We start from the raw sequence: 14,148 nt of genomic DNA, 5'->3' as shown, positions 1-14,148 counted from the left end.
TCTCTGCTCCCGTGAGAAGCTCTGCCACATTGCGTGCCATTTTTAGAAGAGAAGATGGTATCTTTTACATCCAGGCTGTACGCTGGCGGTTTGGGATATAGGCTGTGCTTTTTATGCTGAAGTCAGTTCACATTACCAGACTTTCATTTTAAGACACTTTGGTCACCCCTCATAAACCATGAAAATAATGGTGTCACTGACCTCTGTGACATCAAATGAAGATCCATTTAGACGTATGTGGAATATCATAGCGCCAATGCATGTTATGGGCCGAGAGTTGACTTTCAGATCATCAAAATCAATTATTTTGTTTTGGCGTTTGGCATGGTAGGCTTTTATAAATCATAAGCATTGTTTAATATGTCAGTCACTGTGCCCTATAATAATAAAAAAAATGATGGATTATAATGGTTTCTTAAGTGACATCTCACTGTGGACCCAAGGGAACTGAATGTGAGCTTGATATATTGCAACCCAGAATTTCCCATCAATTAATGCACTGTAATAAATTGCAGGGGCTGGGTTTAAAAGCACATGCATCAGAAACATGAAGACTTTCTGTCTGCAGTATCAGTGAATACAGTTTATGAAAACATCTGCCTGTAACATTCTTTGAATGCTCCTATTGATCCTCACAGGACCAAAGGTTTTAGTGTCACAGTTTGTGATGCCTATACTTTATTGAATTACATTCAATATCCTGTCCAAAGTTTTAAAAAGTAACTGTATTACTTTATATAGGTTAATTGGATTTTTTTATATACACGCTTAAACTTAATGCTGTATGTTGCTTTATGATTTATGAGTTGCTAAACATCATTCATGATGTGACATCAAGGTTCAGACAGAAATATCAAGTTGACTACATATGAAAAGATCAAATATCATCTGCTGCATACTGCTGATCATTAACATATATCATATATCAAGCCATGTCACTAATAGCCTATGAAATAAAGGAAAACTGAATTACACGGCTCAGAGCACTACTAGTCATTCCATTCTCGAGAAAACAGTGCTTTTTGTACCAAAGCCATTCAAAATTGTTTTATCCTCTTTTATACGGCTTGAGGGAATAAAATAAAAGTAGGCAATATGATTGCAAACCAAAAATGAAATGAATTTAAATCAACCTCTTTACAAAAATGTAATAGCCTTAAAACGATTGTTGAAATTAAGAACATAATTCCATAGCCTGTGGTAATAATCAAAGGAGCACTAAGATTTTATATTGTGGTCCAGCTGTCAAAATCAAATTTGTATCAGTGTAGGCTAAATATGCAAAAACATTAGCTCAGTTTAGGAACTGAAGCCAAAAGCTCTACTTTCAACCCTCACATTTGAATGAAAATGACCTAGAGGCTGTAACGTGTCGAGCTTAATGGCGAGTTCTTTGACTTGCTAAAATTGTACAATATAGGCCACATTTATCTCGGGTAACAATATTTGTAAGTGATTTTAATGAACTGTAATGAAGAAGTCGGCGTTCTTTAAGACCACGCGCTCGCGCAGCCGCGTGCGAACGGAAGAGTGTATTTCTGACAGAGTTGAGCTGAGCTTCAGTATGAGGGTGCGCGCGAGCAGAAGTGCTGGCTGGAAGATGTGAAGTGTGGATTTGTAAAGCTGCTGTCGGTGAGGCTGAAGAACACGCCTGGACTGAACGGACAGAATTAAACACTTCACAATATGAAGACGCGAACGGTAGACATTACACAATAACTTTACAAACATTCACCGAGGTAACGTACGCAGTTTTCGCCACGGTGTAACATTACTACTTCAATTACTGTTGCTACCCCAAAAATGTAATCGGTGGCGAATGTGAAGTTTTCTCAAGACTTTCAGAATCTTTCTGTTTGTTCGGTTATTAACTTTGTGATGACCGTTTTGCCAATGGCAAGTTGTACTAAGAATTAACCTGATACTATTTTGGCTGAAAGTGCGGTCGACATTGTAAACAGCTGTAAGATATGTTGTAAAATATGTTGCCAAATTACAGTTTGGTGAGCACATTTTTGTATTATGTACACAAATGACATAATTCAATGCATTTATTCAATTTATTGTTTCATTATTTTAATTAATTTAATTATTTCATGTTTTAATATGTCACAGCGATTATCAGATGGGTGATGAAATAAAAAAAACATTTTAAATGACCAAAAAATTACAATTATACTACACTGCAAAATCACAATTTAACCTAGCATAGGGCTTGTAATTGTAATCAGTTAATTGAATGTTATTTTAAATATGTCTATCAAATCTTTTCATGTATGCTGTGTTATCCATGCCTCAAAATGAGCCCTCATTTACCGATGCATCTGTCAGCGGAAGCATTGATGGAGGACAATCTGAGCATCCTCAATAATACTTTCTTGTTCCTTTTGTTTCAGCGTCATGGGATCATATTGATTGGTGTTGTAAGCGTGCTTACAAGCTTATTGTTCCTGTACAACAGCAGTTTTACTGACGCACCAGAAGATCAGATGAAGTCAGATGGACATCAGATGGACGTTCTACAGCAGAAACCATCCCATTTAAAAGGTTACAGCAGCATCATTGATCATAAGGTGACTTGCTTTCATTAGGTGTGTAAAATACAATCAAGCACTAAAATTAACAATGCGACACTTGATTTTATTAAACTAAATGTAGTATATTTCTGTGAAGATTCTTTCACGGTTTTCAATGTATTAATAAACATGTTTAGTTTTGACGACTGACTAAACACACCAGTTCTTCACAAGATCTTCTGTGATGCTGCGTAATTGGCTTATAAAGTTATAATTAATTAATTTGGATTTCATTATTAAAATGTTAAAACTTTTTGTGTGAAATATATATATATATATATATATATATATATATATATATATATATATATATATATATATATATATATATATATATTATTATTATTATTTATTATTTATTTATTTATTTATTTATTTTTGGTAAATGTATTACAGACAGAAGATCAGACCTTAAAATCCATATTCTTACCTCCTGGACCCTTGTTTTCAGAATTTAGCCTAAATTTTTAATGCAGTTGCTTTTCTCCTTAGTCATCAAATAATCTCCTCAGACAGATAAGCATTATTATATTGGCACTGGCATCACATGACAGACAGTGCACTATAATATTCACAAGACTTTCCTTTCTTTTTTTGTCATCTTTTTTTTTGTCTCCTGTCTCGCATTTTTTTTTTTTATGATAAATCAGGTGCAGACCTTTAAAGCCTTTTAAATTACACCATCCAAGTGATGCTATAATTTCTTCCTTCACTCTTGATCAGATAAAGCGGAAAGCTGCAAGCAGGCGTTGTCAAGCTTTGGCCTAATCTTGAGGCATTGTAATCACCAGAACTATCAAGGATGTAAATCTGCTTCTCAGTTCTCTCCCTCTCTTTTCTCTTTCCCTCCTTCACCTGTGCTCCAGAATGTCACAAGGGATTTGGTGTAACACAACTGTGCAGAAATGCTATTTACTCTCCATGGGTGTTAGAAATTGACATATATTTACATGCATGTAGCGCGTGTAATGAGAGATTACACGCTGATTGCTTGCGTGAGTGTATCAGGTAAACGTGGATGATATATTTTGGCCATTAAAGGGCTAGTTTACCTGAAAATGAAAGCTCTGCATCATTTACTCAGCCCCCATGTGCTTTCTTTCTTCTTTGGAAGATAAAAGGACATCTTTGATGAATGTTTACACAGCTCTCCTCTATACAGTGAAAGTGGATTGGGACCAGGGTTTGTAGGCTCTGAAAAAGAAGCTCCAGAAAGCATCATTATGTGCTATATTCCAAGTCTTCTCAGGCAATACAATAGCTTTGTGTCAGAAACAGAAATAAATAGTGTGAAGCAGTCATGGTCATCATTCACTTTCACTGCCTGGAAAAGAGCAGCTTGGACATTCTGCTATAAATTAGCCCTTTTTGTTGTATTCTACATCATATAATAATAAATGATCATAAAATTTTGGGAGAATTTTGCTTTTATTATGGGTATGATAAAATATAAAGCATCTAAATATAAAACATCTAAGAGAGCTGTATTCTTGTTAGTATATATATATATATATATATATATATATATATATATATATATATATATATATATATATATATATATATATATATATATGTGTGTGTGTGTGTGTGTCATCTTTAGATTTGACCCTGACAATACCTGTGCTCATCAAACACTGAAGTGTTCTTCAAAGTCTGTCTCATTGTCATAAGGCATCTCTGTCATACTTCTCACTGACAGACACAGCTCTCAAGTCTACCAGTTCTCATTAGTCAAAAAAGCACTCCTATCCGGGCTAATAAGAGCTCCAGGATTCAGAGCCAGATTTTAATGGATACTCCGTGGAAGTAATTTTGTAACAGTCAGAAGCGGAAGATTTCCTCGCATTAGTGCAAATTAACAGCCAGTGTGGAAGATCCCTAAATGAACATGGCCTACAAGTCTTGGAAATAGTTTTCCAATTTCATTTCACCCTGAAGAATAGCAGGAAAACATTTAGCGGATGTGTCTGATGGGACAAGCTCATTTTCAATGGCACGATGCCTATGATCCAGTGTCGACCTACTTTGCAATGTAGTGTGTGTTAAATCACCTCAAAATATTATTTTTCTTTAATGTAATGTTAGTGGATGTTGGATATTTATGAGTTTGTTTTTGGATGTTTAACTGGCGTGCTCATATTACATCTACCGTTATCTAATGCTGAATCGCATATTTAAAAACTATAATAATTTAATACTGTTCAATGCAATCTTTAGCAAATCTCAAAATGAATATGACATAATGTGGTGTTGCGAAAATTACATTTCTGTTAAACTCATTATTTTTTTGTAATATAAAATAATTACTAGTTTACCTTTAATGGATATAGAATAGAATTTAATATTGACCACCACCTATGTTTTCTCATTACATGTGTCCTTGCTAATGAACTAATAACGTGAAGTCCTATGAAACACAGTTTAACCTCCATCAGCTTCACACACTCAGTCAAATGTTCGAAACTTTTGAACGGGGTGCATGTTTTTCCATAAACGATAATGGCCTGAATTCATTTTTTCTCAGAAATAGAAAGGGAGATTGCTATTAGAGTAATTATGATCATATGTCCCACTGGAGAGAGCTTAAGAATGAGGATGTTAATGAGAGAATAATAAGTGTGGATGGTTATTTACTGGGCCTGATTTGCTTGCTCTCCACTGGGCTATTATCTCCATGGAAACAACCCTGTTTATCACTGCAGAAGAAATCTAATAGAGTCTCTATGGCTAAGAGGCAGAGATACCTGCATAGGGAAAGGGCAGCTTCACTTGCATTATAAATGAATTATCTAACACAGTGGCAGATCTGTTTCGGCCCCATCTTAGCCCTTTTGTCTTGAAGTCGGGTGAACAAATTCGAAATTTTAGCTAACTATAAATTGGATTAATAAGTAAATAGAGTATTAGTATGTTTTTAAAGCACATTTAGTGTGAGGATACATACCTTTCCTGCCCTACATTTTACAGTTTGAAAATCAGGTAGATTTTGTATTGACTGACATATTGATTCTAGATTCACGTTGAACATGGTATGCTATAGACCTGCATTAGTTTTCAAGACAAATCTTTCCTCTTAAACGCGTGTTCAGAATGCTTTCCCTTAAAGCTTTTCTTGTGGATTGCCTCAATGCCTTAGTGTTGATTATGCCGTAGAGATTTAATAACGGAGTGAAAGGTAACAATAAAGGTAAAGGGAGTCTTTGTGGACCAGGCACTTTGATCTGTTCTGCCCTTTTAGTGTGGTTTTTATGCATTCATTTGGCGGTAATCTCATTCACATCGTTAGATCATGTCTCCACGCAAGAAATGTCAGATCCAGCTCCGGATGCCAGATTACGTCAGAAAATATCCCTTTGGTCTGCTAACAGAACAACTAGTTTGCAAAATTGTCTAATACCCAAAAACCATTAAGAGCAAGTCTTGTTTTAAAACTGAATTAACACTTAAAACTGTTCTGCAAACTGCAAAAGTCTATACAAACATGTTTCACGATTTGAAACGGCATCACTCATCAGAACGTGCAGAAACTGAAAATATATTTTTTTCTATTAAGATTTCTATTACATTTTTTTTTTTTAGGAAAAATTACTGTAAATGTGTAAAGAATTTTTAATAAAAGTGTTTTGTAGTCATTTGGTTTTAAAGTGTCAAACCAAGCTTTGGTTTCTACAGCTTTTGCTTAGGATCAAAAATCTGTCTGAACAAAAAAAAAAAATTGTAATGTGATAATTAGCGCTAATGACTGATATATAAAAAAAAAAAAAAAAACTTTTTTTCTTGGCCTTATTGCCCTACAGTTTCACTCAGTTTTGTGATTTGGGACAACTGGAATTTCCCAAAAGTCACATATTCATACAGGTTTTATTTCTTTATTTTCCAATTTAACACTGTTGGCCATTTGTTTTTCTTAGCACATCATTTCTTTTCCATCCCAGCATTAGAATTTCTTTAGCCTAGTATTTAATCACATTGTCTGGCAGGTTTATCAAACCGAAACAAGAAATGTAAATGTGTGCACCACTTAAGATTGTTGAATGGCAGGCAGTTGGTACATTGCCAAATCTATCCATGTTACTTGTTCTTGAAATCAAACCAGATAGTGGTAAATGTTCATACAAATCCATTATGTAAGGAACTAAGGAAAGAAATTACTTCATATGACCTACTAGCCATGCATAAGTCATTGAATCCACATGATAATCGATGAGAATTAGAACCACCCAAAGATTGGCCTGTTTTATTTGTACATGGCGATTGTATTAAAAATCCTCTTTATGATAATCTAGAACCTCTCAGCAAATTTCCTGAAGGTTGCCGACACTGATCTGTGAAAACACAAAGAGAATTTAAAAAAAAGTGATCTTTTTACAAAAAAAACAATTGTTTAAACTTCTTTGAAATGATCTTGACCATTGTGAATTAGCTCATTTATTTTGAATGAGACTGGAGGATATGCTGTATGAAGAAGTCATGAGGAAGAACCTTGGGCCAACCTTGTGATGAAGATATGGGAAGGGGGGGCTACAACGATTATCTCACAGCAGACTACAGTTTAGGCGCCAGCCAAATGGTCTCTATGGTAGCTAATGAAACAGCTGTTTATTGTTAACTGCTACACCCCTCCCCCACTGGAGATGCTTTTCTTGCATCCAAACCTGAAATTTTTAATATTTTGTACTACCTCAGTTAAAACAACTTAATATATAAGTATTTAGCCATAAAGACAATGTCTATTGATAGTGAAATTCTGTCAACTATAACCAAAGCATCCTACTAACCCTTGCAAGAAGTTATAATTTCACATTTAAAATCACAAAAAAGCCCCGAGGGTGACTAAATAGAATAAGAGTAGCCAAATTGTGTTTTTGGCATCACACATCTGTAAAATCTTCATCCATATTGTTTAAACACGAACTCACGTTTCTGAACCGACACCTGTGTATCTGTAGTCCTAGATAAAGAAGCAAAGTATGCACTGACCTGACCAACTAGAAAGAGTTGACATTAGTGAACTAATTAGAGTTGATAACTTTCCCAAAAATAATGTTTGGCAATTTTAGTATCATAAACCAGCATGAGGTAGAATTAGCAATGACCAAAGCCCATTAGCAGTGCCACTAAAAAATTGTTGTTTTAAAAAGCTCTCAAATGACCAAATTTCTCATTTCACTGAGCCTTTGAAAGATGACTCAGAATTCGAGACAAGATAATTTGACACCGAGCTGTTGTCTTTGAAATTGACAAATTTAGCCTTCTTAGCCTTGTTTAATCTGACAAGTATCCTATAGCCCCTTTAGATTTTCTGTTGTAATTAGGTTATCAGTGAACACCTTTCTGCACCGTGATTGTATATTTAGCAATTATTCATCAAGAATTACTACTTCTGCTTATTGATCTTACTATGCTCTTCCAATTGTTCTATTAAAACGAATGATTTCATCATTGCTTCTGACTTCCCCATAACCATAGAAGTGGTATAATCTGACATCATGCTGCCCAAGGTATCAAATTTCCATAAAATAATATAAAACAGAAGACACACAGCCTTGCTCACTTGTTGCTCAAGAGTCTGTAGTCATTCTATCTTCTGTTCACGCAAGAAGACTTTTTTTTTTTTTTTTTTTTAGATAAAATCTGTTCTATTACATCCTTCCTACTACACCAAAATGTTACATTATGTCTCCATATCAGAAATATTAGATCCAGCCCCGGATGCCAGATCCTGTCAGAAAACATCATTTTGTATTGACCGTCTTCTAACAACCAAGAACTTGACTGAGTAAAGCCAGAGAAGATGATAAAAAGAAACAGAGTGTAACATACTGCTCTGAGACTTGACAGGTTGGAGATCCAAATGCAGCTTTATTGGGACAAACCAGAGACACGATCCAAAATACAGGGATCAAATCAAAACACCAGCAGACGAGGCAAACTCAAGCAAAGGGTAAATCCAAAAAACAGGCACGATACGATAATTACGGAGACTGCTCAGAAATGCATTGAAACAACTAACATGACCTCTCAAACCAAGCTTATATAAGGTGAGCATAAAGGGTAAATGAGACACAGGTGCAAACAGTGCTGATGAGTTTGAACAAAGGATTATGGGAAATGAAGTCTTTGATGGAGTGCCCTCTAGCGAAGTTCACAGGCACTCCAGCTAGAGATTATGACAGAGAGTTTACAGAATTATTTTAGTTGTGTATGTTTCAGTGCTCAGACTTCATCTGACCCGAAAATCACAGTACTGCTTGGCCGTGACATTCTGTGATGTTAAAAATGATGTGAACTGGAGACATTTTCTTCTCTATTACACAAGACACATGTAAAACCTCACATTATAAGACTACACAACAATGAAAAATAGTAATAGAAGTAGACTTTTTTATTATATATAAAATCACAATTATTAGGCAGGTTCTATTTTTGAGGATTAATTTTGTTATTGTACAACTACAGTGCTTTTGGTCAATCCAAAATGTTAATAAACCCTCAAACCTGAACATTTAAGTAGCAAAAGATCTTTTGGCTTTCTTAAGAGAATAACGACATGTACACCAATATTAGGCAGAATTATGCACTAGAACTAGCTCGTCTTTGATAATATCTGCCCATACCAGTACCCCACCTCCACCTTGCTGGCATCTGAGTCGAAGTGGAGCTCTGGGTCTGTTACTGATCCAACCACGGGCCCATCCATCTGGTCCGTCAAGAGTCACTCTCATCTTATCAAAAAGAAATCTGTCTTCAGATATTTCTTGGCCCATTCTTGACGTTTCAACTTGTGTTCAGAGGTGGTCAGGTTTCAACCTTTCTTACCTTGGCCATGTCTCTGAGAACTGAATACCTTGTACTTCTTGACACTCCTGGTAGGTTGCAGTTGTGGAATATGGCTTCACTGGAGGATAATGGATTCCTAGTAGCTTCAAGTTTGATTCTTCTCAAATTCTCAAATGCCGGTTAATTTTTCTTTTCTTCTCGACACGTTTCTTGTGACCCTGTTAACTATTTTCTACAAAACGTTTGATGTTTCTGCGACCACGCCCCAATATCTTAGATATTTCAAGGGTGCTGCATCCCTGTGAAAGACTTTTTTACAATTTATGACATATACATGGTTAAAATGATTATTATAAATGATTAAAAGGAACAATGAAATGATGAATGGATGAATAAATAGAACATTTTAGAATGTGAAGGAAAGGAAATAAAATATAACACAAATGCATAGTTACTCTCTTAAAGAAACACAAACCAGTTTGCATGTGAGGATCTTTTAATCAAATAACAAAATAATAATAAAAGAAAACAATAAACAAAAACAACTTGACCCACAACACCCACACACAAATATTTATATATGTATATGTGAAGTTAGTAGGGTTGTCAAACAATTAATCACAATTAATTGCATCCAAAATAAACATAAAATATCTGTGTGTACTGTGTATATTTATTATGTATATATTTTGAAAATATTTACATGTATATATTCATATCCATATAATTCATATTATATATAAATAATACAGTATAATACAGTACACACACATAAACTATGTGAACAAAACCTTTTTATTTTTGGATGTGATTATTCACAATTAATCGTTTGACAGCACACAAAAAAATGACATTGTAAAAAAAAAAAACAAGCACAACAGCTGCCTTTTACCTTAAGGTTTGCAAAATTATTTTAATTGTGTATTCATTTATACATTCAAGATGCATGGAAAGTATTCTAGTAAGCCACCAATTTTTTTATATTGATCATATCGTAAACATCTAAAACTTCTGATCATTGTCTCCATCCTCAGCCTCTTAGGATGCATTGCAAAAGCTGTGCTTTAGTGACCAGCTCTGGTCACATGACCGGAAGTGGCCGAGGTGCAGAGATTGACCACAAGGAGTGCGTCATCCGTATGAATGATGCCCCGACACAAGGCTACCAGAGGGATGTGGGCCAGCGAACGAGTCTGCGCGTGGTGGCACACTCCAGCATGCAGCGTGTGCTACGAAACCGCCTTGAGCTGCTCAACTCCAGCCAGAACACCTGCTTTATCTTCTGGGGGCCTGGAAACTACATGCGCCAAGACGGGAAAGGCCTCGTCTACAACAACCTGCGTCTGCTGAAGCAGATGATGCCCAAGCTACAGGTGTACATCATCTCCAGGTTAAAGATGCTGCATTTTGACGAGCTCTTTAAGAAGGAAACGGGGAAAGATAGGTGAGGATGCTGTTTGTGTCAGCTTGCCTAATCACGTTATCTATCTTTATTTGTACCACTTGCAAGATAATGTGGAAACTATTCACAGTACTTTGTTTTATTAAACATCCTGCAGAGCCTTGTTTTATTGAGGTCATGCAGTAATTACAAAAATAGTTTGACCTTTTTATGAAAAAGCAACTTTTAAATGGAGTACAAAAAAGGATTTGACCCAGAAAGTCTTTGTTTATGACTCAAAAAACGTTTTAGTAAAATTGTAATTTTGAAAAAAAAAAAAAACCTGAAATACCAACATGAAACTTTTTGTTAGCTGTCAACCACATATTATTACATTTTGTATCAATTGGACTGTAAAAACTATAAAAAGATATCGCTGTGGAGAATTTTACTGTTGTAAAATATTGAATCAACTACAGTATTATTATTTGTAAGACCAAATTAGTAAATGATTTGCAGTTCAATCAATCAATAAATGAACTAAATAAGCTATTTAAATGCTTTATTTCATAAGACCTTACTGTAGTATTATTGAATTTGTTAAACCAAATTATTTTATTTACATAAATAAACGCATAAATGAATGTTATAATAATCAAATTAATAAATAAGTGAAATTTGGTTGTCTGTCTAAATTTTGTACCATTACAAATAAATATACTGATAAGATATGTGAATACGAATATATAAATACTTTATTATTTGCTACGACTAGGAACTGTTTAAAAACTATATATGTTCTTTTTCTAAGATTTTAATATAGTATCGTTGTATTTGTAAAAGCAAATTAGCACATGTAAGATGTAATTGATTCATTTGAATGAATGATAAATGAATAAATAACTAAAATGTGATTAGATTTTGTACCGTTTGCTGAAGCTGTATATTTGATTTAATTTTTTAGGAGGATAAACCTTTAACTGGTAAACATATATAGTTAACTCAAAAAAATTGTATTCAAGTATTCTACAAAAAACAGAGAGGCACCATGTAAAGAGAGGTTGAAGTACTAACTCGAAATGCAGAGCGGAAGCGAGGGGTTGTAAACTAACGTGCAGACCACCAGAGCCTGCTGAAGGATTGGTATCACTGGCCCACAGGGCACACGGCTTGGCATCAGTGCAGATTAAGGGTTAGTGGAAGATCAGTGCCAGCTGGAGACAGCTGCCAGCTGGGATGTACCCAATCAGATGCAAACTGCTCAGGGCAAAATGCTCGCATATTCTTAAACTCTAGAGTTTTTTCTGTCTGTTTGTGGACCTTTTATCTCCTTGTATCGTTCTTACTCCCATTATGAGTCTTAAGCCGTCCATTCAAACCAAAACACTGTAAACGCCAAATCTGGATCACGTGACACCGAACTACTTGCTGTACTCGTTTGATCTACCTAGATGTGTTCTTTCTCTCTCGTTATTCAGAAAAAGGTCCAATTCCTGGCTGAGCACAGGCTGGTTCACTATGGCGATCGCTATGGAGATGTGTGACAGAATCAACGTCTATGGCATGATTCCTCCCGAGTTCTGCAGGTACGACTTTCTTTTCCGCATTCACCATAATGCCGTTGGATCACTGTCGCGTATACTGTGCTTTCATTCAAAGCTTATTGCGTTCGGGTGGATTATGACTATTTCAGGCATACATAACTGTTCTTCTCAGGTCGTCCAACCTCGAGCCATCCGTGCCGTATCACTACTATGAGCCTGCGGGGCCAGATGAATGTAAAATGTATCTCTCCCACGAGCAGGGACGGCACGGCAGCCACCATCGCTTCATCACAGAGAAACGCGTCTTTGCCAACTGGGCACGATTGTTCAACATACACTTTTATCAACCGGAGTGGAGACCGGCACCTGTCACAAAAAACGGCACAAACACCGGGGTGTTTCACAGACTCAGAACCTCTGTGTTCTTTTGAGGACAAACCTTGAACGTTCGAACTGCAAACGCATTATGAATAAAGGTTTTCGACGATTGTGGATTAAAAGAGCAAGGTCCAACTTTGCTGAAGATTTTAATCGCGAAAGCGCTGAAGACCAGCGTTACAAAGATTATGTAAAATGTGACGAGAACAAACAGTGTTTTATTCACATTACTTATTAATTGTAACAGTGCGGTCCACGTTGGTTTGTAATTTAGAAAACTGGGTTACTGTATAATTATATCACATTTTCTGTTTCCAGAAATGACTAGTTTGATATCTAGGACATATTGTTCTCTGTGTGTAATTTCATTTAAATTATACATAGGGCCTCAATAATTTGTGCCGCGTGGAGAGTGTCAAGCACATAATGTTAACATTTTTTTTCACTCAGTGGCATCCAAAGAGAGCCGTTTACAAATTGGGCTTTTTCCAAATGACACTTTTATCATAGGGCCTCATTGGATTTGTCAGATTTCGTTTTTTGTACAGAGATATTTAAATAAGATATTCATTTCTTAATACAAATCTGTAAATACAGCTTTATGCTAATACTATAATGTTATCAGTAGTTCTAGTCTTTTCTCTAAATCAGATTCCCAGAACAACTTTTTTTTGGTTCATATTTCTACATACATTTCATATTTCCTGACGCATTGACATTAACTATCTTAATCGAGTCATATGCTGACACAAGCTGCTCCGATTAAAAATATTATAAATGACCCGTGTTTGCCGCTGTTTTGAAATACTGTATTAATTTAAAGAATCAACTGTGAAGATTCATTTCTTCATTAATGAGGTTTTGATGCATGTTTGAGACCACCGCAACAGTCCGAGAGTTATATACGATCACACCAGTTTGCTCATCAAGCAACATAACCTTTTTTTTTTTTTTTTTTTTTTTTTTTTTTTGCACAGATAACATAAACATTAGCAATCTCTTCGTAAGACCTTAAAAAGTGGCATTTTCAAGCGGTCATAACAGCCTATGCCACAAATGCATTCCTGATAAAGACATAAAGCATTTATTCCGACAATTCCCTTGTAGACGTTTTAACTTTTTAAACATGGCACAAATGCCGAAACATTACCACATATTACCAAAACCGCCAACTCTGACCATGACAGCATGACCTTTATAGTGAGGAAGAGCTGTCTCTGTTTTGTTTTTTTTTGCTGCTCTTCCTTCAGTTCCCATTACAAAGGTTGCGTGAGAGCCTATCGACTTGCTGCTTGTAACGCTGTTCGTTTTACCTTTACAGCTGGAGGATAGGGCCGACGCGGAATGCTAATCGTGTGACATTCTGTGTTCTTGCCCGGGCTTATGAGAGCCGCTCTGGTCTAATGGGATATCGCGCTATGAGTTCTGCTTGTTCGCGGTGGCCGGAGAATGTGCCTGGCACAACAACGACCGTCCCTCAGGAAGT

General features: G+C 35.8%; 1 protein-coding gene across 3 annotated transcripts; it reads left to right on the top strand.

Annotated features, from left to right (window-relative positions):
• Nucleotides 1–1,552: 1,552 nt before the first annotated feature.
• st6galnac5b (ST6 (alpha-N-acetyl-neuraminyl-2,3-beta-galactosyl-1,3)-N-acetylgalactosaminide alpha-2,6-sialyltransferase 5b) lies at nucleotides 1,553–13,611 on the top strand. Of its 3 annotated transcripts, none has more exons than XM_043246899.1 (5): nucleotides 1,553–1,701; nucleotides 2,397–2,573; nucleotides 10,394–10,803; nucleotides 12,219–12,326; nucleotides 12,457–13,611. In XM_043246899.1, exons 1-5 carry the CDS (start codon nucleotides 1,687–1,689, stop codon nucleotides 12,713–12,715), a joined length of 969 nt encoding a protein of 322 aa, XP_043102834.1. In that variant the 5' UTR covers nucleotides 1,553–1,686; the 3' UTR covers nucleotides 12,716–13,611. The 3 variants fall into 3 exon arrangements, with proteins under 3 accessions (XP_043102834.1, XP_043102835.1, XP_043102836.1); XM_043246900.1 differs by having other exon boundaries at nucleotides 1,560–1,739; XM_043246901.1 differs by lacking the exon at nucleotides 1,553–1,701 and having other exon boundaries at nucleotides 2,464–2,591.
• Nucleotides 13,612–14,148: the final 537 nt, after the last annotated feature.

Source organism: Puntigrus tetrazona, chromosome 8 (assembly GCF_018831695.1).
Source record: "Puntigrus tetrazona isolate hp1 chromosome 8, ASM1883169v1, whole genome shotgun sequence".
Taxonomy (NCBI): Eukaryota; Metazoa; Chordata; class Actinopteri; order Cypriniformes; family Cyprinidae; genus Puntigrus; species Puntigrus tetrazona.
The sequence above is the reverse complement of the archived record's forward strand: the minus strand, read 5'-3'. Positions and strand labels throughout refer to the sequence as shown.

What these genes read in the sequence shown, in the direction of transcription:
- st6galnac5b (XM_043246899.1), top strand. An exon ending in AAGGAAACGGGGAAAGATAG is followed by an intron (nt 10,804 to 12,218) that starts GTGAGGATGCTG and finishes CTCGTTATTCAG; the next exon opens with AAAAAGGTCCAATTCCTGGC. An exon ending in ATTCCTCCCGAGTTCTGCAG is followed by an intron (nt 12,327 to 12,456) that starts GTACGACTTTCT and finishes TGTTCTTCTCAG; the next exon opens with GTCGTCCAACCTCGAGCCAT.